Raw genomic sequence first — 27760 nt, forward strand, 5'->3', positions numbered from 1 at the left:
AGAGTGTGCCAAAGAATGATATAACCAGGAAGTGAATGAGTTTATTAGGGTTAAAGTGTAAGTAAAGTGGGTCATACTTCTCCGTCGTGTGTAAATAAGAATTTTAAGCTAACGGCATTCTCTTGTATTTGCATTAATCATGCCAACAAGTGTGCTTAAAAATGCATTTAGGACTAGAAAAGGTAAGGTGTTATTATTGATTATTTCTGCATTTTATCATAACTTTGTTTGTTGTTGTAACCAAGAGCAGTGACAATTAGCTTTTGTTGCCAATGAAACTTAGTTCCAGACAAATGTTCAACACATGACAGTAGCCTATATGTAAAACACAAATATAATCAGTGTTGGGTAAGTTACTCAAAAAACGTAATCCACTACAAATGACTAGGCCTAATTACTACTTTAAAATTGTAATTTGATTACATTACTGATTACTGCATGTAAAAAGTAATCGGATTACTAATTACTTTACTTTCAAGTTACTTTGAAAACCTATTAAAACTACAAGAATACACTACAAAGTGAAACTCAGTTATTTCTCTTATTTAATATTGCATACATCCCAAGTCTCCCGGGAGTTTCGGGGGTCTCCCGCATATTGATAGCGCGGCTCCCTGATGCCCGCAAATTAGTTAAAATATCCCGGAATCTAGAGAGAGCGAGCGAGCAAGAGCGCGCATACGAGACATTAGAGACTGTGGGTGCTTCTCATTTCTTATTTGTGCATCCTCGTTTCCTTTCCTCGCGCCTCAGATCCTCCCCCTGTAGGTTGTGAGGGAAGGACGCAAGGAAAGCAAATGATGACGGAGGAATCGAATGAAAGCTTTTTTTATACATTGGAATACTTGATCACTCGAGCGTCACTTCATAGCGTAATGAGCAGCGCTCAAAGAATCTGCCCTTATGTTGTTGAAGTGTGTTTATTTAAGAAATTCATAATAAATAATAATAAAGCAAGATACCCTGTTGAAATATGTGAGATAGTTTATATAAACAGCAAGGGTAACGTATAATTCAAATTATTGTGACCGATGTGAAGGGGGAGGAGAATGTATACGTGCGTCACGTTTAGTCAATAACACACTTCCGCATAGGATACACCCGTGTATCCTCGCTCATGACTCATCTTAAAGCCCCACTCCTAGACTCCTCGCGGTGCAATGATGGGTGCAATTGGCTTTATGCACAGCTTCACTACTTCCTGAACTTCAGCCAGCCCTTTGTTTCCTGTCTGTCATTATTGGACAAACTGATTAATTCAGGTGTGCCTGGCCTCAGTAACAATAATCAGGCACACCTGGACTAATCAGTTTGTCCAATAATGACAGACAGGAAACAAAGGACTGGCTGAAGTTCAGGAAGTAGTGAAGCTGTGCATAAAGCCTATTAGAGAATTGAGATGTCCTTCAAGATGGCTGTGCTTGATTGGTTTCCGGGTCATAGGATGGAGGAGCGAGGAGACGAGGAGGGATATTGAGAAGCACCCTGTGTTTGCTCCAAACCATAGACATCATATGATGTCTATGCTCCAAACCGCATAGCGCGCGCACGGCGGAGAGGGAGAGAGCGAGAGACTATGGGTGCTTCTCAATATCCCTCCTCGTCTCCTCGTTCCTCTGTCCTCCATCCTATGACCCGGAAACCGATCGAGCTCAGCCATCTTGAAGGACATCTCAATTCTCTAATTGCACCGCGAGGAGTTGAGGATCGAGGAGTGAGGAGGCTTCCAGAGGGGTCATGAGCGAGGATACACAGGTGTATCGTATGCGGAAGAGTTTTATCGACTAAACGTGACGCGCGTATATACACTCTCCTCCCGCTTCACATCGATCACAATCTGTTTTAATGTATACTTTACCTTTGCAGTTTATATAAACCACACATTACACATATTTCAACAGGGTATCTTGCTTTATTATTATTTATTATGAATTTCTTAAATAAACAAACTTCAACAACATAAGGGCAGATCCTTTTAGAGCAGCTGATGACGCAGTGAAGTGACGCTCGAGTGATCAAGTATTCCAATGTATAAAAAAAGCTTTCATTCGATCCCTCCGTCCTCATTTTCTTTCCTTGCGTCCTTCCGTCAAAACCTACAGGGGGAGGAGCTGAGACGCTAGGAAAGGAAGCGAGGAAAGGAAACGAGGATGCACAAATAAGAAATGAGAAGCACCCCTTGGGTGCCTCATGAAGCGCGTTCTCCGGTAATTCATTGAAGCGCATGCTCATTAACTGACGCAGCCGGCCAAACGTGATTAGACATGCATTTTACTAAATATTTTTTTTTCTTAACAATTCATTTGTAACGCAAGTAACTTAATTTAATTGACATCAGTAACTTTAACGCGTTATACCCAACTCTGAAGATAAATAAGTAAAACATTTACCACTTGCATTTAGCATTGCTTAAATGTAAATAGTGATCAAAAGTAAAAATCTGTTGAATGCAGGGGCGGAGCCAGACGATGTAAACATTCGGGGCTTAGCCCAAACTTAGGGGTGGTCCAGGCAGGGGCATACTCCCTTGGAGATTTTTTCCCCATTTACGTCAGCTAAATGCACTATTTTTCAGGCTGTTTGAGATATTAGAAAGCCTAAAAATCTATACACTACCTGGGAAAATTATGATAGTTAGGCCTACTCAGTAAAAAAAAAAAAAAAATCACAGAGTAGAGCCTACAACCTATTTTGTATGTAATTGTTCTCCAGCTGTAGTGAATCCAAAACACCAAAAATGTTAAGGATGACTCATTTTCACCCCTGGCAACTAAAAAGAGGCAACCATTATCTGACTATTTTTAAGTTTGCCTAAATAGGTAAAACACAGTGGTATCTGGTGGCGTGTAAAACTTATATAGCAGCCCTTTTAGACTGGGGCCAAAACGCCACCATAACTCGCTGAGAATAATTTAAGTCTCATGTGTGCAATAAAAGTTCCAAAGACCTGTGTCTTATTATTAAATATGTATACTTTTTGTTCAGAATTGCTGCATTAAATATTGATGATATTGTGCAATATGTTACAGTAAATTAATGATGCGTTGCCCAAAAAGCTTACATATAAAATTGTGGACAGTGATATTCATTTAATTAGCAATACTCTGCTGCTACCATTTATTCATTATCACTGTTCACCATAACAATTCCTTTAATTATGTAAATACTAATATGTTTATTACATTATTACAGGCGCATCTCAAAAAAATGTAATATTGTGGAAAAGGTCATTGTGCTGCACCACCAGAACAAAACTGACAGATTGAATTCTCAGGAAACCTTTGCAGGTGTTTTGAGTTGATTAGCTGATTAGAGATCTTGTCAGGTCGTATAAAAAATTCTTTGTTCTAAAATTCTAAAAGATTTTGAGATAGGCGTACTGGAGTTTTGATTTCCATGAGTTGTTAGCCCATCATCATGATTAAAACAATAAAAGGCTTGAAATATTTAACTTTTTATGTAATGAATCTAGAATATATTAAAGATTTACTTTTTAAATTAAAGTATGGGGGGGGGAATAACTTATTGACGATATTGATGCATCTGTACTTGGAATTGTTGTCATCACTTAACTCCAGTGTTAGGCCTATAACAGCAGATTCACATGTAACACTTGTCCGCGGTTCGTCTGACGCTGCTTCTGAATCTCTCTCCGGCCGGTGAGGTTTACTGTTAGTGTTCCGTATAAAAAAACTTTATGATGTCCATAATAACTTCAGCCGGTTAGCCAGTAAGCTCGCTACGACGCCGGTTTAAACATACAACAGCCCGCAAGCGGCCAACCCCTGATGACAACGGCGAAGAAGATTAATTTATATTCTTCGTTAGTTTTTATTGGCAGTTGGCAAACAAGCTGAGTGATGCGCGATGCATTACCCCGCCACCACGCACATTGTTTAATTTTTTGCCGCTCCATCAGAAATTCTGAGAGGAAATTAAACAAATTTGAAGTTATTTTAAAAAACCTAAAAGATTCGGGGCTTTTGACAAACCATTCGGGGCTTAAGCCCAATTAGCCACCCCCCCCGCTCCGCCCCTGGTTGAATGTAAAACAAGAACCACCAGACTAGTTGAGGGATTTGGTTTTTGTTGATCTAAGTCTGAACCAAACTTTCACAGTATTTAGCTTATTGTAACAAGTGGCTAATGTCATTTTTTGTATTGATTGTTTTAATATGACATGAAATATTTAAATAATTATCAATAACCACAACAACTATGATGCATAATGCTTAATGACACATTTTCTTCATCTCTTTAATGTGAACAATGCATATGAACCCTGTACCATATGTACTTTTGCATGGAATAATGCAAAGCAAATTTCTCCTAATGATGAATAGCCTATACCTGTTTAAGTGCGTTTTTTAGTGTTATCCAAGTCCTCTCATAAACACTGTTCAGCCTTGTCGTTTCTCTCACGGCCCTCCCCTCCCCTGCTGTTTCACGTAATCGTGTGATGTAACAGCTGGCAAAAGATCAGACTTACGTAAAGAAAGCTGGTCTCCTCCCTTCTGCGTGCACATAGTTTTTATTGCTCTTTACAATTTGTCATACACTCTTCTCCATCCTCTGTTCTGATCAAGGGTGCAGCCTTACATCTCTCTACAGGATGTCCTACAGAAAGCCTCAAACAATTGGTAAGAATGAGAGCTCTTTTGCATGGATGCACATCTGCAAGTGTAACTTTCTGTTGTACGCTAATGCACAGGCTTTGTGATTGTTCGCATTTGTGGGTGCCTGAAGCAATGCAGTGAATGAGGGCAGTGCACATTCCTGTGTATTCATATGAGAGAGGGTGATATACTTCGAGTCTGAGTGTTATCATTTGTCATATATCATACTACAAATGAAATTTAAATTTAGCTGCAGACTCAGCTTATGAATAGCTGAATTAAACTTTGACTTCTCTGAAAGAAACGTCTGTGCATGTCCATTTAGTTGCTTCATTATTTATGCATTGGTGTATCAGTATCCCAGTACATGTGAGCGTGTGGAGAGGGACTGTTTTTCTAAAGGTAATACTTCTCTTTGTAATATCCCTGACTCTCTGCCATTTCAGCTCTGTCATTTGTTGACTTCAATCCTTTGTTCTTTTAGCTGACCCAAATCGTGATGGATAGAGCAAAGTTGTATGTCTGCAAATCTGTTACTTACTACGGCTATATAATTTAACATAACTCAGGGTTCGCTAACCTTGCAGTTTAGATTGCTGAGGAACTCCATATAAAAGTGACAGTTCTCTTTATAAAATGACGTTTTATTACCATTATCATAATTTTAGATCCTTTGTATTCATAAGTGCATCTTTATTACATTATCTATTGTTCATTATTTTTATGAACAGTTTCTGTTCTGTCAACTAGCCAAATAATCCGATTTTGTATATCATGTAAATCATTTGTTATTTTTACAGGTGCTGCTCAGAGAACATACTTCCCAAAAGTACATGGGCTGCCAAGTATCAGTCCCTTGGTAAGTTCGGTAGAGGACACACCTGAGCCCATCCCCACCACAGTTAAGGGCACCATCCCAACCTGGATCCGTGGGAGTCTGCTGCGGAATGGTCCAGGAAAGTTTGAGTTTGGGAATGAGCAGTAAGTATGGCTATTCTACTGTTAATATATGGTGATTTATTTTTATCTTACAAGAACATCATTGGAATGTAAGGAATAGTAAAAAAAAAAAAAGAACTAATCTCTGTTTGGTTAGTAGTTAGTAATTGGCTATACAGCTAATGACATTTGGAAAGGTGTAATTCAGTAATTTGGGATATGCCGTGGTGGAGGTAGTGACCAAACTAGGGACAACTAATGAAACCTTTCACACAAGGTTGTTATTGTAAATTTCGATTTGTGATTTTTTTGATCACAATGATATGTCTTTCAAACTCTAACATGCATATTCAGGCTCACTCTTGCTCACGTCAATTTTTCCTCAGCTATAACCACTGGTTTGATGGCATGGCCTTGATGCATCGCTTTCGGATCGAGGACGGCGAGGTGACATACAGAAGCCGTTTTTTGAGCAGCGACTCGTATAAGCAGAACAGCGAGAGGAACCGCATCATGGTGTCAGAGTTTGGCACTTTGGCTCTACCAGATCCCTGCAAGAACATTTTTCAGCGCTTCCTGTCCAGATTTGAGATGATAAGTACGTATAGATGCTGAAATAAATGTGTGAATGATAGTAAGGAGGGCTGGTGAAACGGATCTCAATCAGTTTAGCAAATGTAAACATCACGAATAGCTGTCTGCTTTAAAAAGGTTACAAAAAGCTCTTTCTGTTTCTGAAAGAGTAAAGAGGCATGTATTTAGAGGGCCTTGCTCAAGAGCACAACAGGAGTGGTCAGTGGAAAGTGTCTAAAGTATGTCCTAGACAAACAATTATATGTCTGTAATCATGAGAACAAATTTAAATCAGACACCGTAAGCACTCAATTAGGATGAACTAAAGTGACACGGCTACAAAAGTGTTGAGATGGAACTGGCAGAATGTTTTGGACACTATAACTGAGATCATTATCAATTAAATATGGATCTTTTAAAATGATCAAATATTGCACAGCCATCTTTAAGATCAATGCCTTAAAAAATGAATAAACAAAACCCACCATAGGATCGAGAGAAAATCCATTAAGCTCTCAGTATGGTGGGAGTGTAACTTAATGCCATCATGAGGTTTGCATTTGGATATGTGGGTTACACAACTAAAATCAATATGAAAAGAAATATACTGTAAATAAAAATGTCTGTAAAAACAATTTCATAATTTTAAACCAGTAGTTCTTACCCAGGGGGCTGTGGACCATAGGGGACTTCATCAAACTTCTTTTAAAAGGGTTGACTTAAGAGTGTTTGAATAATAAACTATTATTGTTATCTCTAATCTAATTTAAACTTGAATCTAAATTAAAATGCAAAAAATCAAGGTGAAACTGAAATCCTTTTGAAATCATTTCCACCGCAATAAATATTGTTTTTATTGAATAATGCACAGTTCTTGAAACTTCTGTAAATGCAAAATTAATTGTAGTTAATTTAAAGGTACACTATGCAACTTTTAGTCTTCTAACAGTAAAAAAACAAAACCCGCATGCATTTTGCAGAAGAATATTGTTTTGGTTGTGCTTCGGCTCAGCGTGACTGTGCGGATGAATTTGAGTCTTTTTCATAAACTAAATTATTCATACTAAATAAAACATTTACTACTAGGCTTAAGAGACATAACCTGTTTAGATGGAAAGGATCTCAAGCTGACTAGCCGATTACGTTACTGTACCCATTAATAGACACAGTAAAATAAATTCCAGCACAGCACTACAACAACCCATAATACAATAGATAATGCTTTAATTAACTCTGTCAGAAAGCTACTTCATATGGTATAAAATACCATACTCACCTGTTGAGTAATAAAACGTCATCTCCGCGTCACTTTTACAACATTTCAAATCCCTTGGTTCTTGTTAAGCCAAGCCCATGTTGATTCTTGCTGTAGCCTACCTATTACTAGCTCTGTCGCATTCTCTTTTCGCCAGCAGACTCTCCTCTGTTCAGTGTTTTTTTTTAACGGTTGATTCCACGGTGGTTAGAGATTTAGCGTGCTCCATGTCAACCTTTCTCGCTCATTTTGACAAACAACCACTACCACACCATACATGAGACATGCACGCGTCAAATTTGCCTGAGCAACTTTTCTCTATTTATGTGTAAAATCAGACACGCACCCGCAAAAACCATCATTATTTGCATTATTATAAGTTCTATCCGCATTTCTTTATATTTGAGTCCAACCAAGTTCACACACTATGAAACGCTACGGATCTCTGAAGCACTGCCAGCGGGACATTAAACAGGAAGTGTCTGTTCGAGCTCACAACAGGTTTTGCCTGGGAACGCAAATATCTTTGCGAGGGAACGCAAAAGTTTGCGTGGGAACGCAAATAACTTTGCGAGGGAACGCAAAGTTTCTCGGGGGAACACAAAAGTTTTGCTAGGGAACGCAAAGTTTCTCGGGGGAACACAAAAGTTTTGCGAGGGAACGCAAAAGATTTGGAAAAAAAAATGTTTCCCATCCTAAACATTTTTCCACCACCACGTCCCTTAAAGGTGCTCTAAGCAATGTCACGTGTTTTTTAGGCCAAAACATTTTTTGTCACATACAGCAAACATCTCCTCATTATCCACTAGCTGCCTGTCCCCTGAACACACTGTAAAAAAACGCGGTCTCTGCAGACACCCCAGGCTCCAAAAACGGCAACAAAAACAAACTAGGCTAATCCGCACCACGAAACATAACAAACTGTTCCACCCAATAACCGACAAGAAGGATTTGGGGGTGGGGTTTGGGGGGTTAGTGCATGGATGAGGAGGAGGGAGCGAGGGTCTAGCTAGCCTCCGTTTTGTTTGACAATACTTCGAGCGTCAACAAGAAGTGACGTCACCCGACATCGCTTAGAGCACCTTGAAGGAGCTCCGTAGATATACTACACCTTTAATAGCCTATAATTAATAATCCCCGTTTTTGTTAATAAAAAAAAGTCTGAAAACAAGCAGCTTTGTCAAAATTACATAAGAAATACCTTCGAATTTTAGGGTCCTTTGAGTCAAAAAGGTTAAGGGTTTAAATCCATTGCCCTCCATTAGTCCAAAAATAAATAAATAAAAGGTATTTGTTGCACTTTTTTCCCCTCTCTAATTCCAGAGCCAACAGATAATGCCAGCGTCAACTTTGTTAAATACAAGGGTGACTATTACGTCAGCACAGAGACAAACTACATGCACAGAGTGGATCCAGATACTCTAAAGTCCGAACAGAAGGTATGAAGAATAACTAGCTTTTAGTCACCAACCTAGACTAACAACCAGTCATGTCTAATTTAGGAAGGATGATTATTTGTAGGTGGACTGGAGTAAGTTCATTGCTGTGAACGGTGCTACTGCTCATCCACACATTGATCCAGATGGCACGGCTTACAACATGGGCAACTCATACGCAAACAAAGGTTAGGTTCCGGTCTTCTCCTTTTATACTGACCGATCTTTAGGAGGCATGATGTTGTGCTCTGATGTGTTTTATAGGGGCTTTCTATAACATCATCAAGGTGCCCCCAGAAAGAAACGGTTCAACGGATACTCTAGAGGGAGCCAAGATATTATGCTCTATCGCCCCTCATGACAAATCCAAACCCTCTTATTATCACAGCTTTGGTGAGTGAAGAAATCTTTATTATCTTCAGATATCCTAGACAGACAGTTAGCCATTCAACAATGACTGACTATCATGTGTAATTTTATTGCACATCCACTGTATGTTCTTAAAGTCATGTCATTTTATTGCTAGGCACTCTGAATGGTGTAATCATATAGTATGAATGGAGCGATCATATGAATGTGCAGCACTGAAAAAACATTTTATTTTCATGAACCTTTCAGGCATGTCAGAGAACTATGTAGTGTTCATCGAGCAGCCTATTAAGATGGATCTGTTTAAGATAGTGACTGGTAAACTAAGGGGGAAATCCCTAAATGAGGGTGTTTACTGGGACCCCAACCAGGAAACCATTTTCCACCTTATTGACAAACAAACTGGTAAGGTAAGACAACAATCAAAACAATAGTCTCACAGAGGCACTATGAGGTTATTCTATAATTGTTCACTGATTGTGCTTCATATGGTTCAATCAAATCTGATTGAGAACATAAATGCATTATCAGATTATATTTAAGGATTTCTTTTTTTTAAAGATTTCTTAACAATTTAGCCAACTACTCTGCATCTCTCTTTGCAGGAGATGCCAGTGAAGTATTACACCAAGGCCTTGTCCACCTTCCATCAGATCAATGCTTTTGAGCAGGATGGATTCCTCATGCTAGACATGTGCTGCTCTGACGACGGCCAGGCCATAAACAACTTCCTCATCCAGAACCTGCGTCAATCAGGAGAGGCACTGGATGAGGTTACTCTCTTTCTCTGTCTATCTTAATACTAATACTACTGATAATTATTGTTATTATAGCATAAATTACATTCTGTCAGTCCTGTTGCTCTCTCTCTCTCAGATGTATAACACCATATGCCAGCAGGTGTATTATTATTTACAAAAACATTGTTAACAATACTACTGCTATTATTATTAGGTAAATTAGTAGTACTATTTTACAATTTTATTATTATTATTACTACCTAAATTTACATTTACATTTATTCATTTAGCTGACGCTTTTATCCAAAGCGACTTACAATTGCTATTTATGTCAGAGGTCGCACGCCTCTGGAGCAACTAGGGGTTAAGTGTCTTGCTCAGGGACACATTGGTGTCCCACAGTGGATTCGAACCCAGGTCTCTCACACCAAAGGCATGTGTCTTATCCACTGCGCCATCACCACCTAAATGACAGTCTCTTTGTCCTGTCAATCTCTATTTTTCTGTCAGATGTATAACACCATGTGCCGGCCGCTTCCCCGTCGTTTTGTGCTTCCTCTCAACATCAACAGTGAAACACCACTGGAACAGAATCTCAACACACGCCTTGACAGCACCGCTACCGCTGTCTCCCGAACTAAAAACCAGGTGTTGTCTTTGTGCTGGTTACAACAGCATTATGTGTGTGTTATGTGCTTGTTTTTTCTTCACAGTACTTCATGGAATTTGGTCTATAGTATTGTTTGCTTATATTTGCCAGACTTTCTACTGGCACACACATCACAATTCAAAAGTTCGGGGTCAGAATTTTTATTTAGCAAGGACACTTACAGTGAATACATTTATAATATTTTGAATGTTCTGTTCCTCACAGAATGTATCATGGTTTCCACAAAAAATGTTAAGCAGTACAGCAATTTTAACACTGTTAATAATTAGAAATGTTTCATATACAAGACATCTATAATAATATTTGTTTAACCAAAGTAGCATAATGATTTCTAAATGATCATGTGACTATGAGGACTGGAGTAATGGCTGCTAAAAATTCAGCATTTTTACGTTTTAGAATATTCATAAAAATAATTTTTAAATTTAATAATTCACAAAATTGCTGTTTTACTGTATTTTTGATTAAATGCAGCTTTTGTGAGCATAAGAGACTTATTTTGAACAGTACTGTAACTACAGTACTTAGACTTGGTGTATTAAGTAGAGACCTTCACAGTTTTAAGATAACAGTGATTGATACGTCTCACAAAATTTAGGTGCATTTAGGTGTTTGCGAGTCTTCAGCTCTTTTAGGACTACATAATGTCTCTCTCACAGGTGTTTTGCACGTTTGAGGATCTCCATGGTGAAGACCTGAAAGACTATGGTGGCTTGGAGTTTCCTCATATTAACTATGCCAAATATAACACCAAACCTTATAGATACTACTATGGTTGTGGCTTCCGCCACCTAGTGGGTGACTCCTTAATTAAGATGGATCTGGAGAGCAAAAAGTTCAAGGTGAGATCAAATTATGACAATAGCTTATAAACTGGTACAGACCATGACTGATACCTACAATGACCAAAAAGTCCAAACAAATGTAATATAAGACAGCAGTCAAACTTTTCTTTTCCATTTGTCTCACAATGTTAAGAGTGTTTGTATGTTTGTTAAATGATTTGATTTACAGGTATGGCGGCAACCTGATCTCTACCCATCAGAGCCTGTCTTCATTCCTTCACCCAATGCTGAGGAAGAGGACGATGGAGTCATCCTGTCTGTGATCATCACACCAGTTAAGGTACCCTGAATGTGAAAAAAAAAAAAAAAATTAAAAACAAACATTAGCTCTATATATCACCTGTTCAGAAATTGAAACGTGCTAAGAAAAGTCAGTTGAGAAATTACATTTGTTATAAATGGGTCTTTTGTCTGAACTCTAAACCCTTTCTTTCTCTTCTCTCTGCAGGATAAGAGCACATTTCTCTTAGTCCTAGATGCCAAAACGTTTGATGAACTGGGAAGAGCTGAAGTGCCTGTCAACATTCCTTATGGATTCCATGGAGTATTCAATTCCAGTGCTTGAAGCTCTTGGTATCCCTCCAACAAAATTACATCTAATGACAAGTAGCTCTTTAAAATGGCTAATACACTACACAGCTGCTACTATCGAAAGCAAGAGACTAACAGAATAATATTTCTATGAAACTAGTCCAAAGACATCCTCCACAGATTGATCGCATATTTTTTTTAAAAGAACAACACACTTTAGTAACAGTTAGTTGGTAACGTTTTACAATGAGGTTTCATTAGTTAAAATTAGTTAAACTGCACTTCAGCATTTATTAATCTGTGTTAATGTTAACATATACTAATACATTATTAAAATCAAAAGTTGTATTTGTTAACATTAGTTAATGCACTGTGAACTAACATGAACAAACAATTAACAGCTGTTTTTTTATTAACTAACAAAGATGATCAAATACAGTAAGAAATGTATTGCTCATGGTAAGATCATGTTAGTCACCTAATGCTTTATGCATTAACTAATGTTAAAAAATGAAACCTTATTGTAAAGTGTTACCAGTTAGTTTTCTGTGAGAAATTCTACCTCAACTACAATACAACAAACAAGAATTTATTTCGTATGAACAATTTTACAAATTTAATTACAAAAAAAAAACATTTACTGAAACAATCGCAAAAACTGCATACATTATTGATTTGGTGTTCAGTAACTTGGCTCACCCAGTCAGTGATGTAATGAGGAGGAAGTAGAATAGATACTATCATTTCTAAACAACAGCAGAAGAGGCTATTGTTTGTATTTAACAATAAGAATAATAAAATGGGGAGATACAAACATTGCATTGTTTCTGGCTTTTGTAGACCTGTCAGAATGTAATATAAGCTTTGCAAAGAGGCGTTTTTATGAGGCTAAAAACAGATTATTGAATCCTGTGTCAGAAAGGACTGATGGTAGTGTAACTAAACAAGAGAGAAGTACTTATGGCCCTAATAATATCACCATGATAAATGTTCACAAAAAGCTCAGGGTTTTGATACACATTTTTTTTCTCAATTAATTTTCAGTCTGTCTTTTCTTCTGTTTTCATTTTTCAAATTGTGGACTGAATGTTTATACCACAATATGACACCTTTGCAATGTTTGCAACTAAGTGTATTTGCTCAATATAGCATCAGTTACGAACTGCGTGTTTCATACAAGGCTGTCCTCTTCTACTCTAAAAGCAAACGTGAGCATAACACTTGTGCAGCTATGGTTAATATTTGCTGTTAGAATATTTATACTTCCATCAAGAAAACAAGTTCATTGCATTGAATGTAATTCCTAATACACAACCATTTTTGTAAAAAAAAAAGTGCCCAGAAGTGCCAATATAGGCATAATTATTATTTGTTTTAAATGACAACAGATTATCACCATACAGAATGTCATTGTATCAAATTTCTACCTTTTTGCAAAAATTTGAAAGATGTCATGTCTTTTACATTTTAAATTTGTTTAATTATATATATATATATATATATATATACATCTATATTACATTATGGTTTTTTACACATTTCTAATTTGTAACGTGATGATCACAATTATTGTGATAAATATTTTCACAATACTTTGTATGTTATCTGCTGCATGGCTTAATTCCTACAGTCCACTTTTATAAAAAAAAAAAAACATTTACAAAGCAAGCAAAACGGTAAAGTGTCCAGTTTTTTCCACATAATTTCACCTTCTAATACACATTTGTTAAGGTAATCTTGACGACATGTGCATCCAACAGAGAGACTGATGGCTATACTTTTCTTGTCCACTAGGTAGCAGCAAACACTAATAGCAGGTATGCCTGTGTTAAGTAATAAACCTGAAGTAAAAAAATCCTTATACATTCATTCTATGCAACAAACTATATAACTGAAATGCTTTCAATAACCAATAGTGCATTCATTCAGTTCATACAGAGACATGTGTGTAACGTGTGAGTGTATGTGCTTTTGCATGTGAACATCTCCGTGGCTCGGCTAAATTGGGAGCTCTCAGATTTCCCCTAATCCCTGCACATCAAACAGCAGGCAGAGCAGAGCAGATGCAGACAGACAGAGGCACTGCTCTCCTGTGGTATCTCGACCTGCCGGATCTTCTTTCCTTGTACACAGTGCTGTTATTGTCCCTGTATCTGTATGTGTGTTTGTGTGAGAGACACAGCATGGGTTGTTTGTCCCTGTGTCTCTCCATCCCTCTCTTTTTGCGTTTAAACACTGTTCTGATTGGTATCCAGCAGAGACACTGATGCTACACATCCACACTTCAGCTTTTGTTCTAGACCAATCCCTTCAGTGTTGGTGTGGTGGTACTTTATTGGCATGTATAGATCCATAAAGAACCCGTTTTGGAAAAAAGGTTCTTCGGATTATTAAAATAATCTTCACACTAAGAAAAAAAAGGTTCTTTTAAGAAAGGCTCTTTGGGAACCTTCCTTTTAATTTTAAGAGTGTAAGAAAAAGAAAGATACTATTAATTAAAATTTGAGAAGTGAGTGAATGAGTGACTGAATGAATGAATGAATGAATGAGTGATCGAAAGCAGCGGTGGGACCTGAACCAATACACAAACCAGGTGGTGGTCACAACAAAGACAGCTGTGTATATATGTGTGTGCGCTCGCCTTTTTGCCCTGCAAATCCCACTCAGACACCTGCACTCAAAGCTTCCGCTGCTGAACCTCCACTTCAAACAACTACCGACACACTGCGGAAACAAATATCTACGAAGAAGGGAACAAAGGACTGAGAAAGAAAGTAAAGAATATTCCTGCAAAACTTTCCTGATGCAAACAACTCTGATCATACAATGCTGTGTTTGATTTAAAAAAAGAAATCACTGCAGGCACAAGTACTGAAATGTCCTTATTTACAGGTGAAACTCGGAAAATTTTAATATCGTGCAAAAGTTTGTGTATTTCAGTAATTCAAATTAAAAGGTGAAATTAATTTATTTAGTATAAATAATACATATGCATGATCATACTTTTCAGAGGGCCGACATTTCTGTATTTAAAATCCTTTTTTTTATTGATTTCATGTAATATTCAACATTTCTGAGATTTTGAATTTAGGGTTTTTAATAGGCTGTAAGCCATAATCATCAAAATTATAATTTTGCACGATATTCTAATTTTTTGAGTTTCACCTGTATAGTGTTGATGGCTCACAGAATGTTACTGAAATAAAAATTATGAATTTACATATGTGTATCATTACAGAGCATGTGAATTCATGCTTAATGTCAAAATGACCTCCATCTGACTAGATGTCACAGACCAAAACACCAGATGTGAAAATCCAGGTCACTCTACAGGTCCAGAGTTGCATCATTACTCCAGTATTCAGTCACATGATCCTTCTGAAATCATTCTGATTTGCTGTGCAAGAATATTTATTATTATGATGATGATTCACAATATATGTGAATTCATTATTATTGTACTATATGTGTTTTCATGTTATAAAACATCTAGCAGGGGATCTGCTTCATCTATCATATCCATCAAGGGCTCCTTGGCTGAAAAAAGGTTGTAGACGATCCCCGATGTTGAAGACTGAAGATTACAGAAGAATGTCTCTGTCCAGTTCGATATCTTACATTTTGAGCCGAAGCACAGTAAACAAGTGTGTTTGTGGCTTAATATCTTGCAAAGAGTGTATCTGTGTTTTTTCCATTTTGTTGGCAACAAATGTCTTTAAATGCACAATAACATGGTCTAATGCCACACCGAACCTGAGGTATTAGCCACCAGTAGTGAAAATATGGATTTAACATAGTTTTTCCACACAAAAAAACATCTATTTAGTAAACAATAAACAACATACGTCCTTGCTAGACATGTTAACATACTGATGCTTATACATATGGTTACCATAACAACTATAGGGCCTAGAGGACAAGCAATTCCAGAAAATAACCATTTGAACCTATATTTGTGACTTATTGTAGGACTTTATGGTATATTGTATTTTAGTTGAAGGTCTGTAAAGAAACATGCTTGTAACACACCAAAGTCAAGCAAGCATGTTAAAAAAAAAATATATATAAAACCATAAAACTGAATATTGCATGCCTGATAGCACCTACACTTAGAAATGACAGTGCAATCCCAGGAAAATACAAAAAGAGAAAAAAGTCTCATGCAATAAGACAGCAACATAGACTCCAATGTTATTGTTTTATCAATACATTTTACTCCCAGACTTATTTTAACCCATAAAACATGGCTAACATATTAATCAGGTCTTGTAGTGTGGCCCGTTCTCTCTCGTTCTCTCTCTCTCTCTCTCTCTCTCTCTCTCTCTCTCTCTCTCTCTCTCTCTCTCTGTGATACCAGAGCTCTCTGATTTGATAATGGAGCTACTCGTAGCCAATAAGAGAGGACGGCACCTTTTTTCTCCTAGCAACAACAGTGACTGTTTCCTTTCAGCACAACAAACTACTACAATACAAATAATAGCAACTGCACAGCTTTATGGAGGAGAACATATCTCTTTTCTGCCATTCGGCTCATTACTTTTACCTATGTCGGTTCCTCTTTGATTCCCACTCATTCTCTGTCATCCCCTTATTTCTTGCCCCTCATCTTTGGCTTCTTCCTATCGTTCATTTCATTACCTTCATTTCACTCTGTCTGTATCTCTCTATCCTCCCCACCCCTCTCCTAAACTCTTACCCCACCCCACCCCCCACCTCTCCCCCCACCTCTCCCTCTCTCTTGGCTGACTGTGTGTCTCTGGTAGGGGCACACAGCCGGCTCCTGTTTCATGCTCTTAAAGGAGCAGCATGTTTTTAGTTTCACTGAAGGACTATGCTGAGGGATTCTGGGTAACAGCATGCACTCGCTGACCCTGGGAGAGGTTCTGCAGGCAGTCGCTGTGGAGCAAACATCCCGCCAAACTCTCTCTCTCTCTCTCTCTCTCTCTCTCTCTCTCTCTCTCTCTCTCTCTCTCTCTCTCTCTCTCTCTCTCACACACACACACACACACACACACACCACACACACACACACACACACACACACACACAAAAACATGAGCCTAAAACTGCACACTGCCTGGGACAAAAAAAATTATATTCACACAGCAGCACAAAAAAAGTATGGGTAAATTACAAATGTATAAATTGCCCAATTTAAACTATCAAAATATCAAACGAAATAAGAAACAAATGATCATAGACCAACTTTACTTTTTACTTTTAAAATTTCAAAAAGGTGAACAAATGTAAATATGTAATTTGGAAACAGCTAACAAACACAAAGAGGGCTAATAGTTAAAAAACTAAAAAATACTGTGTGCATGTATAGTCACTCTCAAAGTCAATTGTGTTACAACAAAAACATTTTTAATTTAACATTTCTGTTTTAACATGATGTTATCCAATTAAAGAAGAGAATCAACTAGTTTACAGTAGATAATACCAACTCTTTAATTTAATTTAAAATATAATGCAGTAATGAAACATTGATTATTCTACCTCAAAATTAGTTGTTGTCCTTGTATTGTATAAGTGCTATATAGAAAGAAAAGTGACTTGACTTGACTTAAATCTTTTAGATTTTCATGGAAACTTTCACTTCAGGTGGATAGTGGTCCAAATTTTTCTGAAAGGACTCGATCGCTTTATATGATGAACAGATTTAATTTAGTCTTGTAATCACATATAAACATTGATCAGCGAACATAAAAAGAAGATCATCCGAACCTGCTTAACGCGCGAGAACAAACCTCAATGGTTCTATTGGAAGCTCAAAAGTGCTGCATAATACGAATGAAACTCATTGGTTTTTGCGGAAGCTCAAACGTGCTGCATAATACAAGAGAATAAACGACATTGGTTCTTGAGGAAGTTCAAACGTGCTGCTTAACACATGAGAGTGAACCTCATTGGTTCTTTTGGAAGTTCAAACGTGCTGCATAATACATGAGAATGAACCACATTGGTTCTTGCGGAAGCTCAAACGTGCTGCGTAACACACGAGAATGAACCACATTGGTTCTTGCTGATGTTCAAACATGATGTGTAACACATGAGAATGAACCTCATTGGTTCTTTTGGAAATGTTGATGAATGTTTATATGTGAATAAAAAAACTAAATTCAATCTGTTCATCATATAAAGTGATTGTGTCTCTTCAGAAAATTTGGACTAAACCGCTCGATTCATATGGATTAGTTTTACGATCTCTTCATTAACTTTTTGAAGCGTGAAACTGGTAATTGCGTAGCTGTCAACGGAGGCACAGAAATCTCTCAGATTTCATTAAAAATAACTTAATTTGTGTTCTAAAGATGAACGTAAGTCTTACAGGTTTGGAACGACAAGACATTTTTTTTTTAAAACTGTTAATATCTAAATAGTACGGAAGAGGATTAGGGCCAAGCAATAATAAAACAAATAAAACCATTTCGAGATTAAAGTCATTATAATGCGAATTTAAACTCGTTAAATTTCGAGAAAAAAAAACTCGAAATACAATCTTGAGAATAAACTCATTAAATATCGAGAATAAAGTCGTTGTGTTTCGAGAAAAAACTCGTAAAATTTCGAGAAAAAAGTCGAACTACAATCTTGAGAATAAACGCATTACATTTCCGAGAATAAAGTCATTGTGTTTCGAGAAAAAACTCGTTAAATTTCGAGAAAAAAAAACTCGAAATACAATTTCACTGTCATTTCATTTCACTATTATGTCACTGGTTGTCATTTCATGTATGACAAAAGCGAGTGCATCACACAAATTGGACTCTTTAAAGTTCGTATGCTAATTATTATTCTGTCATAATTAGCTAAAGTTGATAGTATTTCTTTGTTAGTGAAAGAAAGTCTAAAATATAGCTTGACAAAGTGATCCAACTCTGCCATGTCCTCTATCAGTAGGCTATGCAATGAACACTGATCGAATGCGTTATTCTCTACATTTCATTTAGACTTTTTTTCTCGAAATTTAACAAGTTTTTTCTTTGAAACACAACGACTTTATTCTCGAAATGTAATGAGTTTATTCTTAAGATGTATTTCGACTTTTTTCTCAAAATTTTAAAAAAAAATTCTCGAAACACAACAACTTTATTCTCGATATTTAATGAGTTTATTCTCCAAGATTGTATTTCGAGTTTTTTTCTCGAAATTTAACGAGTTTAATTGCGCATTATGACTTTAATCTCAAAATGGTTTTATTTTTTTATTATTCCTACTTTATTATTCCTACTCCTCTTCTGTAAAATAGGGACAATTTTCTCGATTGATTAATAATGGGTTTACATTACCTAAAAATTACTGTTTGGGAGTTAAAAAAAGAGGTTAATATTTAATATATTTATGTAAATTTATTTAATTTTACTTATGTTTATCAGTTCCATGTTGATTCATTCAGTCCTGCAGCGTGACACCTCACACATACTAGAAAGGGACATTTTCTGAGTTAATATGGATATAAAAAGCCAAAGCTTTACTTTTTTGTGCGAATAGTACACTGGAGTCTAACTGTTATCAACCGTGTGAAAATAATAACGTGAAGTGTCCTGCAGTTTGACTGCAGTGTCCCACCATTTGACACGCTCGCAAATATTTTTCTAATATAATAATGCACGCAGATTTATGTTATTTCATCAATTGGGAGACAAACACCAAGACAAACGGTACATAAACATGGTCTAAAAATATACTTTTTCTAAAATATACTGGTTTCATGGATTTAATAGTGCAAGAAAAGGTGCCTGTAGTAAACTTTAAAAGTTCATATGCACCTATATGGTCATCTTCCTGCCAGTGAACCATTCCTCGTTTTCATCTCGCAATTGAAACTTCACGCTTTGCTGTTGGCCGTACCACCCAACCTTAATTGACCTCGCTCTCTCCCTCCTTCCAGCTCTTTCTCCCTCCTCATCTCTGCTCCAGAGGAATTCTGCCGCTGGGCTTTTTAATATTCCCTGTGCTTCAGTGCGGCCCGGCCAAAGCGGGCTGACACTACAGATTAACCACAGACAGAAGGAATGCCGCGGCGCTTTTGTGCCACGTGGAGAGCCGCCAACTAAATGCCTTTGGCCAGGTCGGACTGTAGGAGATCTCAGAAAACAAGGAGAGCGGGAAGAGAAGAGAGCGAAACAGAGTAAGAGAGAGAGAGTAAGAGAGAGAGAGAGAGAGAGAGAGAGAGAGAGAGAGAGAGAGAGTGACAGTCGTGAAGTAAAGATGCTGCAGACAGCCCACAGTCGCCCTGGTCGGGAAGTGTCAGCCTAATTTGTCAGCTGCTTAATGATGACCTCAAGCTAGCCACAGGAAGATGGCATGGGGAATTTGCTAATAAGCTGCTGGCAAGAGTGAGAACTATTGCCAAAAACTGAATACTCAAGCACAGCAACCTTTGACATGTCATATTGATTTATCAAAAGCATTTTTTCTTCTTGCAAATATGCTCAAAATAATTCCCTTTTCATGAAAAGTAAAGTTCAGTGAGTTAAAATTCCCCCAGTCCTCTGCTTATCTGGCCTCTCAGAGACAAGGAGGCATCATGGGAAGACTGTAGAGTGAGACGGCCCATGCAGGGAGGGGCTGGAGACCCAGTGGCGCCAGCAGTATGTCTTCAGACACCTGGCATTTTGTTGGTGGTCAGGGTTACTATGGCAACCCACCAAGACTTTGCCAGGGCCCCAAAGGCAGTGTTGGACTGCACAGGTGTATGTGTCTATTAGTTTTGTATTTTCTGTTTTGTTTAACTGAAACCTCAAATATTTCACTGTTCTATTATCAAAGAAAAAAGAGTTGAGGTGGTGCCAGAATTAATTTTTACCAAGTTATAAATATAGAAAAAGGTGCATGTGTGAGCATAATTACAGCACAGAATGAAACAAGATAAATTAAATATGAGAAATATGATTAATAAAGGGAAACAATGGAGGAAGAAAGAACTTCGAAGAGAAGAGAGGGAATGAACACACAATAGGAAAAAGCTGTCTTCTGCAGATTAGCACAGTAGTAGGACACTGCTAAAAGATAATTCGAGTAAAGGTAGAAGAGGAAAGGAAAAGGAAGATAAGTTAAAGAAAAAGAAATAGGGATTATGAGAGGATGATGAAGAGATAGAAGGAATCCAATGGAGGTATTTGGGGAAATTAGAAAGCTGTTCAATCAACTGTGGCACAAAAAGGGGGAAATGTAAAATGAGAGGAATATCAAGGGAATGAAAAGCTTGCACAAAGGGGCCAGAAAGAGGGAGAACTATACGGACAACAATGAAACGGTGTCTACGATTGCTGTGCCCGTATGAGAGTCATTCTTTTTGAAAGTTTGTGTTACCATCATCATTTGAGTGATTTCTCAACATGAGAAACTGAAGCTAATCAAGTTGTCATAACAGATTCCAATACATGCATATAAATGTTGCAATGTTTATGCTTCATAAAAACAACATACCCCATAGTCTGCTGTTATACATGAATAATATAATACAATGATAACAGTTGTAAATGTAAATGTATGTTCTTTTAAACTTTAGTGCACATTTAAATAATAATAATAATAAAATAATAATAATAATTATAATATGTATACTCTACCATTAACAAGTTTGGGGTCGGTAAAATTCTTTTTTTGTGTGTGTTTTTGAAAGATGTCTCTTATGCTAACCAAGGCTGAACTATTTAAAGTAAAAATTATTATAATTTAAAAAAACTGTTTTCTATTTATATTTTAAAATGTTTTTTATTTATGCGAAGGCAATGCTGAATTTTTCAGTGTCACACACTATTTCAAAAAGCATTCTAATATGCTGATTTGCTACTCAAGAAACTATTATTACTATCAATGTTGAAAGCGGCTGCGGTGCTTACTATGTTTTGTAGAATAGTCAGTTCAAAATAACATAATTTATTTAAAATATTTTGTAAGATTATACATGCATGTCTTTATATAATGTTTTAAAATATTATAATAATCAGCTCTAATTTTAGACTGGCTATAATTATAATTTTAAGTTGTTGTTATTAATATTATTTTTTAATTATAATTTTATAATTTTTTATTATATTTTTAATGCAATTAATATTTCACTACTACTAAAAGAAAACGAGTCTGTAATAGACACCTTGCAAATAAGCATAATAGACTAAATTATTCCTTTGTAGTAAATCATGTTTGTCTTTCACTCTGGAGACATTGAAATCAAACAGATTTACATATTTGTTTAAATGAGTTGTAACAGGTTTATATAGTTCCATCTCATGTGCAATAAATGGGGTTTGCCATGGTGGAAGGTTTTCATAGCCTCACACACACACACACACACATACACACACACGCACACACGCACGCACGCACACACACACACACACACACACACACACACACACACACACACACACACACACACACACACACACACACACACACACACACACAAACACACATACACACACACGCACACACTCACACACACTCTTAAGCACATTGTCATTTGTCATTGTCACCAGAGCCATTTCACCTCAAACAAATGCAAACACAAGCCACTGACAAAAGTAAATTTGTTTCATCTCCCTGTGTGTTGATCTGTTTCACCACTTTACCCCTCCTACAGTATCGTCACTTCTCTCTTTTAACCATGTTTCGTTTTAGTATTTCAAATGACCACGTTTTGTAAAGCTAAATGGCAGGACAAAACCTAAAATTTTAATGACACTATTCCATTTGCTGGATTTCAGTCTCTTATGGTGGTCTCATTAACCATTGGTTAGCATATTTAAATGTAATTTGTTGATTTTAAATGGTTGCTATTGTTAAAAAGTATTTCAAATAGTTTGCATTACCATGCCATGTAGAAACGTTGCAGCAATTCGGTTTAAAAATTAATAAATGCATACCTGATAATGGAAAGTTTAATCATGCAGAACATAGAACTGTGAGAGTTAGGAATTTTGAACCATTGTATGATTTGTGACAACACAATTTTTCAAATGTCCTTTTTTATATAATATTATGAGGACAGTGTTCAAATTCCATTCTAAAAGGTAAATACATTTCATTCCACAGTGTATACAATCTGAAGAAATGAATGCTTTGTATAAAAAAAAAGAAAAATCAATATTGAATTACCTTATCTTTTAACCTTTTTAGCACAATGGAAAATAAAATAAAAACATTTAAAAAAAAAAGAAGTAATTTTAGTTTTAATAAGTGCAATGCAGCCAAAATCACAATGCAAAGCATACACGTATATTTCAGAAAGCACTAAATTTAGTCCTTGAGTATATGTGTCCTGTAGTCCTATCCAGTACATTAAACATATGGCCAGAAATGACTAAGTGTCAAGAGAGCACAATGACCTCTGACTTCTCCTGAGGCAAAAGCACATAATGTGCACCCCTGCCCACCCACTTCACTCCCATGATGCATCTGAACCAATGACCCCATGTGAAATACTGTGTGGATTTTGAAGATGAATGGATGCCTGAACATACAGTCAGAATACCACATTTACCAGAATACCACTGACAAAGAACAGACAAGCATATCAACAAACTTTTTGTACATTATTTCATGTTATGCCAATGACCATCCATTTAGGGTTTCAGCCTTAGTTGAATATCTGTGGTGAAACAGAAAAGTGTAAGCAAAGGAATAAGAAAGGTATAGGTATAAAAGAGACTTTGGTTTTGAACTTGTGCCAAGCAATCCAAACAACCTTTAAGTATTTGCTATCACTAGGGGTTTTTATTTAATAAATATTTTCTGACCATTTGTGTACATTTTCAGGGTTTTGTAAGAAAAAAAAAAAGCTTTGTTGTGAGATGAGAATAAAGTTAAAAATACGCAACACTATACAGAGTATTTTATTGATCATGTTTTGTGACAGCCTGAAGCATCATAAGCTGTAAAACTTATGACTAATGTGCTTTGTGTTTGTCTGTGGGTGATGATACATTTTCATGAAATCAAATGATATATTTATTTATACTTTACAGCATGTTAAATGGTTCCATGCAACTGTTAACAGCTTTTATTAAAATCAATGAATTCAGTTAAAAGCAAAAGTTCATATATATATTTCATATTTAACACATTATGGGTTTGGTCAAGTTATACTAAGGCATAATTAAAACCATTACTATTTGTATTTACGAAACTAAATTAGGTTAGTATTGAAATGTCTGGTTCATTATCGGACCTATAACTGACTTGATAAACAAATATTACTGCAGTACTTTGAAATGTTTAGCTCTTCATATTCATATCAAGTGACTATTGGATGTGTGGGTATAAGGGTTTGACATGTATTATGTATAGTAAATGACAAAATTATTTAATTTTACAGAAATATTTACTAAAATACCTCAAGTAAATCTCATAAGGCAATATTTTAATGACAACAAAGTGACTCAGTTGGGCAATAAAACATGTAATTTCAGTGAAAGATGAATTATTAAAGCCAACAACACTATATTTCCTGTGACCTCTGCAATTATTTATGATTTAAAAATGGGTTGGTTATGACTGTTTGATTTATCATAAGTTGAACACATTAAAAAAATATGAAATAGAAGTGCCACTAGAGCCCACTTCATGAAAAGCATGTTTTCTTACTGTGCTCCTGTATGAATATGTTTCGTGTCTTTTTGTCTGTGTGTGTTAAAGAGAAATGTAGTACATATAAAATGTACAGTAATTTTTTTTTAGCTAATAAAAATATTTTTTTCATTCCCATTCTCTCCTCCCACCGTTAGTGTCACATTTCCTTCCTCTTTTCCCTTTTCCTCCACACACACACACACACACACACACACACACACACACACACACACACACACACACACACACACACACACACACACACACACACACACACTTTTATTTAAAATTCTCAACTGAAATGCATCCTATGTAATATTGTTGCTTTGAAGTCAAATGAAATTGTACAAACTGAAGTAGACATAAGTGCTCGCTTTTAAAGGTGCAATGTGTAATAATTTTGAGTATCTGTTAACAGAAATGCAATATGACATCCATAACTATGTTTTCAGTGGTGTATAAAGAACTTACTTAATAAACCATAATGTTTTTATTACCTTAGAATGAGACATCTATAACCGTGGGCACCCCCTTCTATGAAGTTCGACATATTGTGATGTCATGTTTCTACCGTAGCCGACAGAGAACAAACAGCTTTACAGAGCGCGTTTCGTCACTTCCTTGAAAGAGAAGCAGCAGAAAGCTAGAAGCTAGCCATAAACACAGTGAGTAGTGACTTTTCCCTTGTCAGTGGTGTAAAATATGTAGTTGGATTGTTTCATGTAACTTAATTCTTCTCCCTCGCTGTGTTATGGCTTTGCTATGTGGGGATAAATGTGCTGGTTACGTTCGTGAGACGGCTGATAAGTACTCTTGTCATTGACCGTAAAACAGTAACGTTACAGGAATCACCAACCCGTCGATCGCGGTCGACAAGTCGATCTTGGAAGCATTTAAGTTGATCGCGAAGAGTTTTCAAAATCGGAGAAAAAAAGCCTGTTGTGTGTAGTAAATGGTGTCTAGGGGATGCGGAGGCGCGCGCACGCTGTTACAATCATGCCATTTTTGCCGCACGCACCTTTGGGCTCATGCGGACGCGTCGATTTTAAACAGCCCCATTAAGTCACAGTTAAAACATCAAGATTGAAAGTTGAGTCAAGCTTAAGGATGTAACATTGCATATATTCTAAACATCACCCTTGTGACATGTGCAGGATAATGGTGCAATAAGACCTGTTGCTATGGATACAAAAGCAGATCTACATTACACTTGAGAAATATCCTGATGCATTAACAGCCACAGGTTGCAGGCCACATTTAACCATTATACAGGTCAAAAGTTGAACTATTAATAATTGCCCATGTGTGTTTCATATAAGAATGATATGGGATGCTCTGATTGTATCTATGCAATATGGCCTCTACCATTTAAATTTTGCAAATATATCCTACATATATTGCAATAAATACACATATAGGCAGAACACTTAATTCTGATTGGTCAATCGCTGCACAATTGACTTTTAGTCCAGGCTACATATGCCCTTCTTATAAATCAGAGGTCTCTTTCTTCTCTCATTACAGAATTATTGAAACTCAATACTTCACATGCATTTATTTATTTGGTAAAGAGGTCTTTGGTGTCACATGATCCTTCAAAAATCCTTCTAATATGCTGATTTGGTGCTCAAGACTTTTCTGTTGAAACCTTATGTGCTTTTTTTGTAGAAACTGATTTTTTTTTTCAGGATTCTTTGATGAATAGACAGATAGCCTATATTATATATTATTGATTATAAATGTTTTACTGTCACTTTTAATTGTATTCATTTAAAACAAATCTGAACGGGAAGTGTAACAGTTGGGAAAATGTACAATAATTGTAAGGAATTAAAAATAAATGTCTCACTAGCTGCATTTACAAAGAATTATGGAGCTGATGGAAAGAATCTGCGGCAGAGAGTGAAAGAGAGAATCCTGACAGTCAGAGAGACAGACCGTCTGAAGGTAAAGCATACAGTAAGAACAAGAACATGATAAGATTTAACAACACATAAATACAAAGTTCCCATTATATGTTTGTTCGGAGCATTTGACTGCAGATTGTTGTTGTTTTTAAAGCCACAGTTTAATGGCGAGTTCAGAAAGTAACTTTTGTTAAAAGATGGAGCAGCCAACTGTATTGGATCTGACAGCAGCTACTGTCAATCTCAAACCATAAGTAAACTATTTCATAATGCCTTCTCTGTAAATGATTTATTTCATGTGCAATTGCGAGGAGGCATTAGTCAATCATAACTGTGGCTTTTTACTGACAAGCCTTAAAAGACATGAGTCTTAAAATCTGATCATTTCAGACAGAGTGACAGAATGAGGGTGGAAATTAATAATTTCGTCACAAATATATATCTATATTTTTTGCAAATTACAAGTGAACCTCAAGGAAGATTAAAATAATAAAAAACACAAACAAATACATGTCATTGCCCCTTTTTATTTTAATTTTTTAAGTTTCAATGTGATATCACTATAGAGACTCTTGCAAATTGCACTCGTAATCTCTCTCTTTCATTGTGATTCTCTCTGTCATGCCATTCAAATTAAACAGGATATGATTCAGTAAACAGAGATATTATTGTTCCAAGCAATGGCAAGTGACTCTATCAGCTGAAGTCTTTACCCCATATATGAACAGCCTACACACTGCATATTCAAGCCCTTTCATACTGCCATCTTGCCTCCCATTTGAAAGCTTCCAACAGCTCATAATCCGTCTAGCATCCATTTAACATATTCAAGTTATCATTAACATAAACATAGCTTATGGCTTTGATTATCATTGTTTTACTACCAAACACTGTTCTCCACTGTGTTACTTCCCTGTTGTTCATTCTTACAGTTAAAAAAAAAAAACCTGAACTATTGTAGTTTTGCTATGGAAATTTCCTCGGAAAGAAACGCACATTGAAGGGACACAGATTTACGTGTGGAGAGGATTAGAAACAGCGCCAACTGCGAACAAGTCCAGGATAAAAAGCCACTCAGCCATGATAAGCTTAACATTGAATTATGAGGGCTGGCAAAACTCAGGACCATCCATTCCCCTTCTCAGCAGAGATACTGAAAGAAAGTGACTATAATAAGGGTGTGTCGAGAGTTTTGTATACGGGAATGGAGTCACTGGAGTTCATTAATATTTACATGGATTTTACTGGCAGTAAATGCATGTCCATCCGCATGCTTTCATTCATGAGGTAACAAATC

General features: G+C 36.5%; 1 protein-coding gene and 1 long non-coding RNA gene across 2 annotated transcripts in view; one reads left to right on the plus strand and one right to left on the minus strand.

The window, feature by feature from the left end:
* Nucleotides 1–12788, plus strand: bco2a (beta-carotene oxygenase 2a). The gene is made up of 13 exons (XM_077240824.1): nucleotides 1–182; nucleotides 4587–4640; nucleotides 5417–5597; nucleotides 5942–6153; nucleotides 8707–8822; nucleotides 8905–9007; nucleotides 9084–9212; nucleotides 9438–9598; nucleotides 9794–9961; nucleotides 10439–10576; nucleotides 11258–11440; nucleotides 11613–11723; nucleotides 11892–12788. The coding sequence occupies exons 1-13, from the start codon at nucleotides 140–142 to the stop codon at nucleotides 12006–12008; spliced, it is 1716 nt and encodes a 571-aa protein (XP_077096939.1). The 5' UTR covers nucleotides 1–139; the 3' UTR covers nucleotides 12009–12788.
* Nucleotides 10726–27760, minus strand: part of LOC143748709 (uncharacterized) — an 80899-nt gene continuing 63864 nt past the window's right edge. The window contains exon 4 of the long non-coding RNA XR_013206829.1: nucleotides 10726–11728. This is a non-coding gene — a long non-coding RNA (uncharacterized LOC143748709). The remainder of the gene's footprint in view (nucleotides 11729–27760) is intronic.

This window comes from Siphateles boraxobius, unplaced genomic scaffold (genome assembly GCF_051911475.1).
Source record: "Siphateles boraxobius isolate OS27281-9 unplaced genomic scaffold, OSU_SipBor_1 24, whole genome shotgun sequence".
NCBI classification, from domain to species: Eukaryota; Metazoa; Chordata; class Actinopteri; order Cypriniformes; family Leuciscidae; genus Siphateles; species Siphateles boraxobius.

Excerpts from the sequence above, each read along its gene's own strand:
- bco2a (XM_077240824.1), top strand. The coding sequence starts at position 140 with ATGCCAACAAGTGTGCTTAAAAATGCATTTAGGACTAGAAAAG. Across the intron at positions 6,154-8,706 it reads GTCCAGATTTGAGATGATAA|AGCCAACAGATAATGCCAGC; the intron begins GTACGTATAGAT and ends CTCTAATTCCAG. Across the intron at positions 9,213-9,437 it reads CTCTTATTATCACAGCTTTG|GCATGTCAGAGAACTATGTA; the intron begins GTGAGTGAAGAA and ends TGAACCTTTCAG.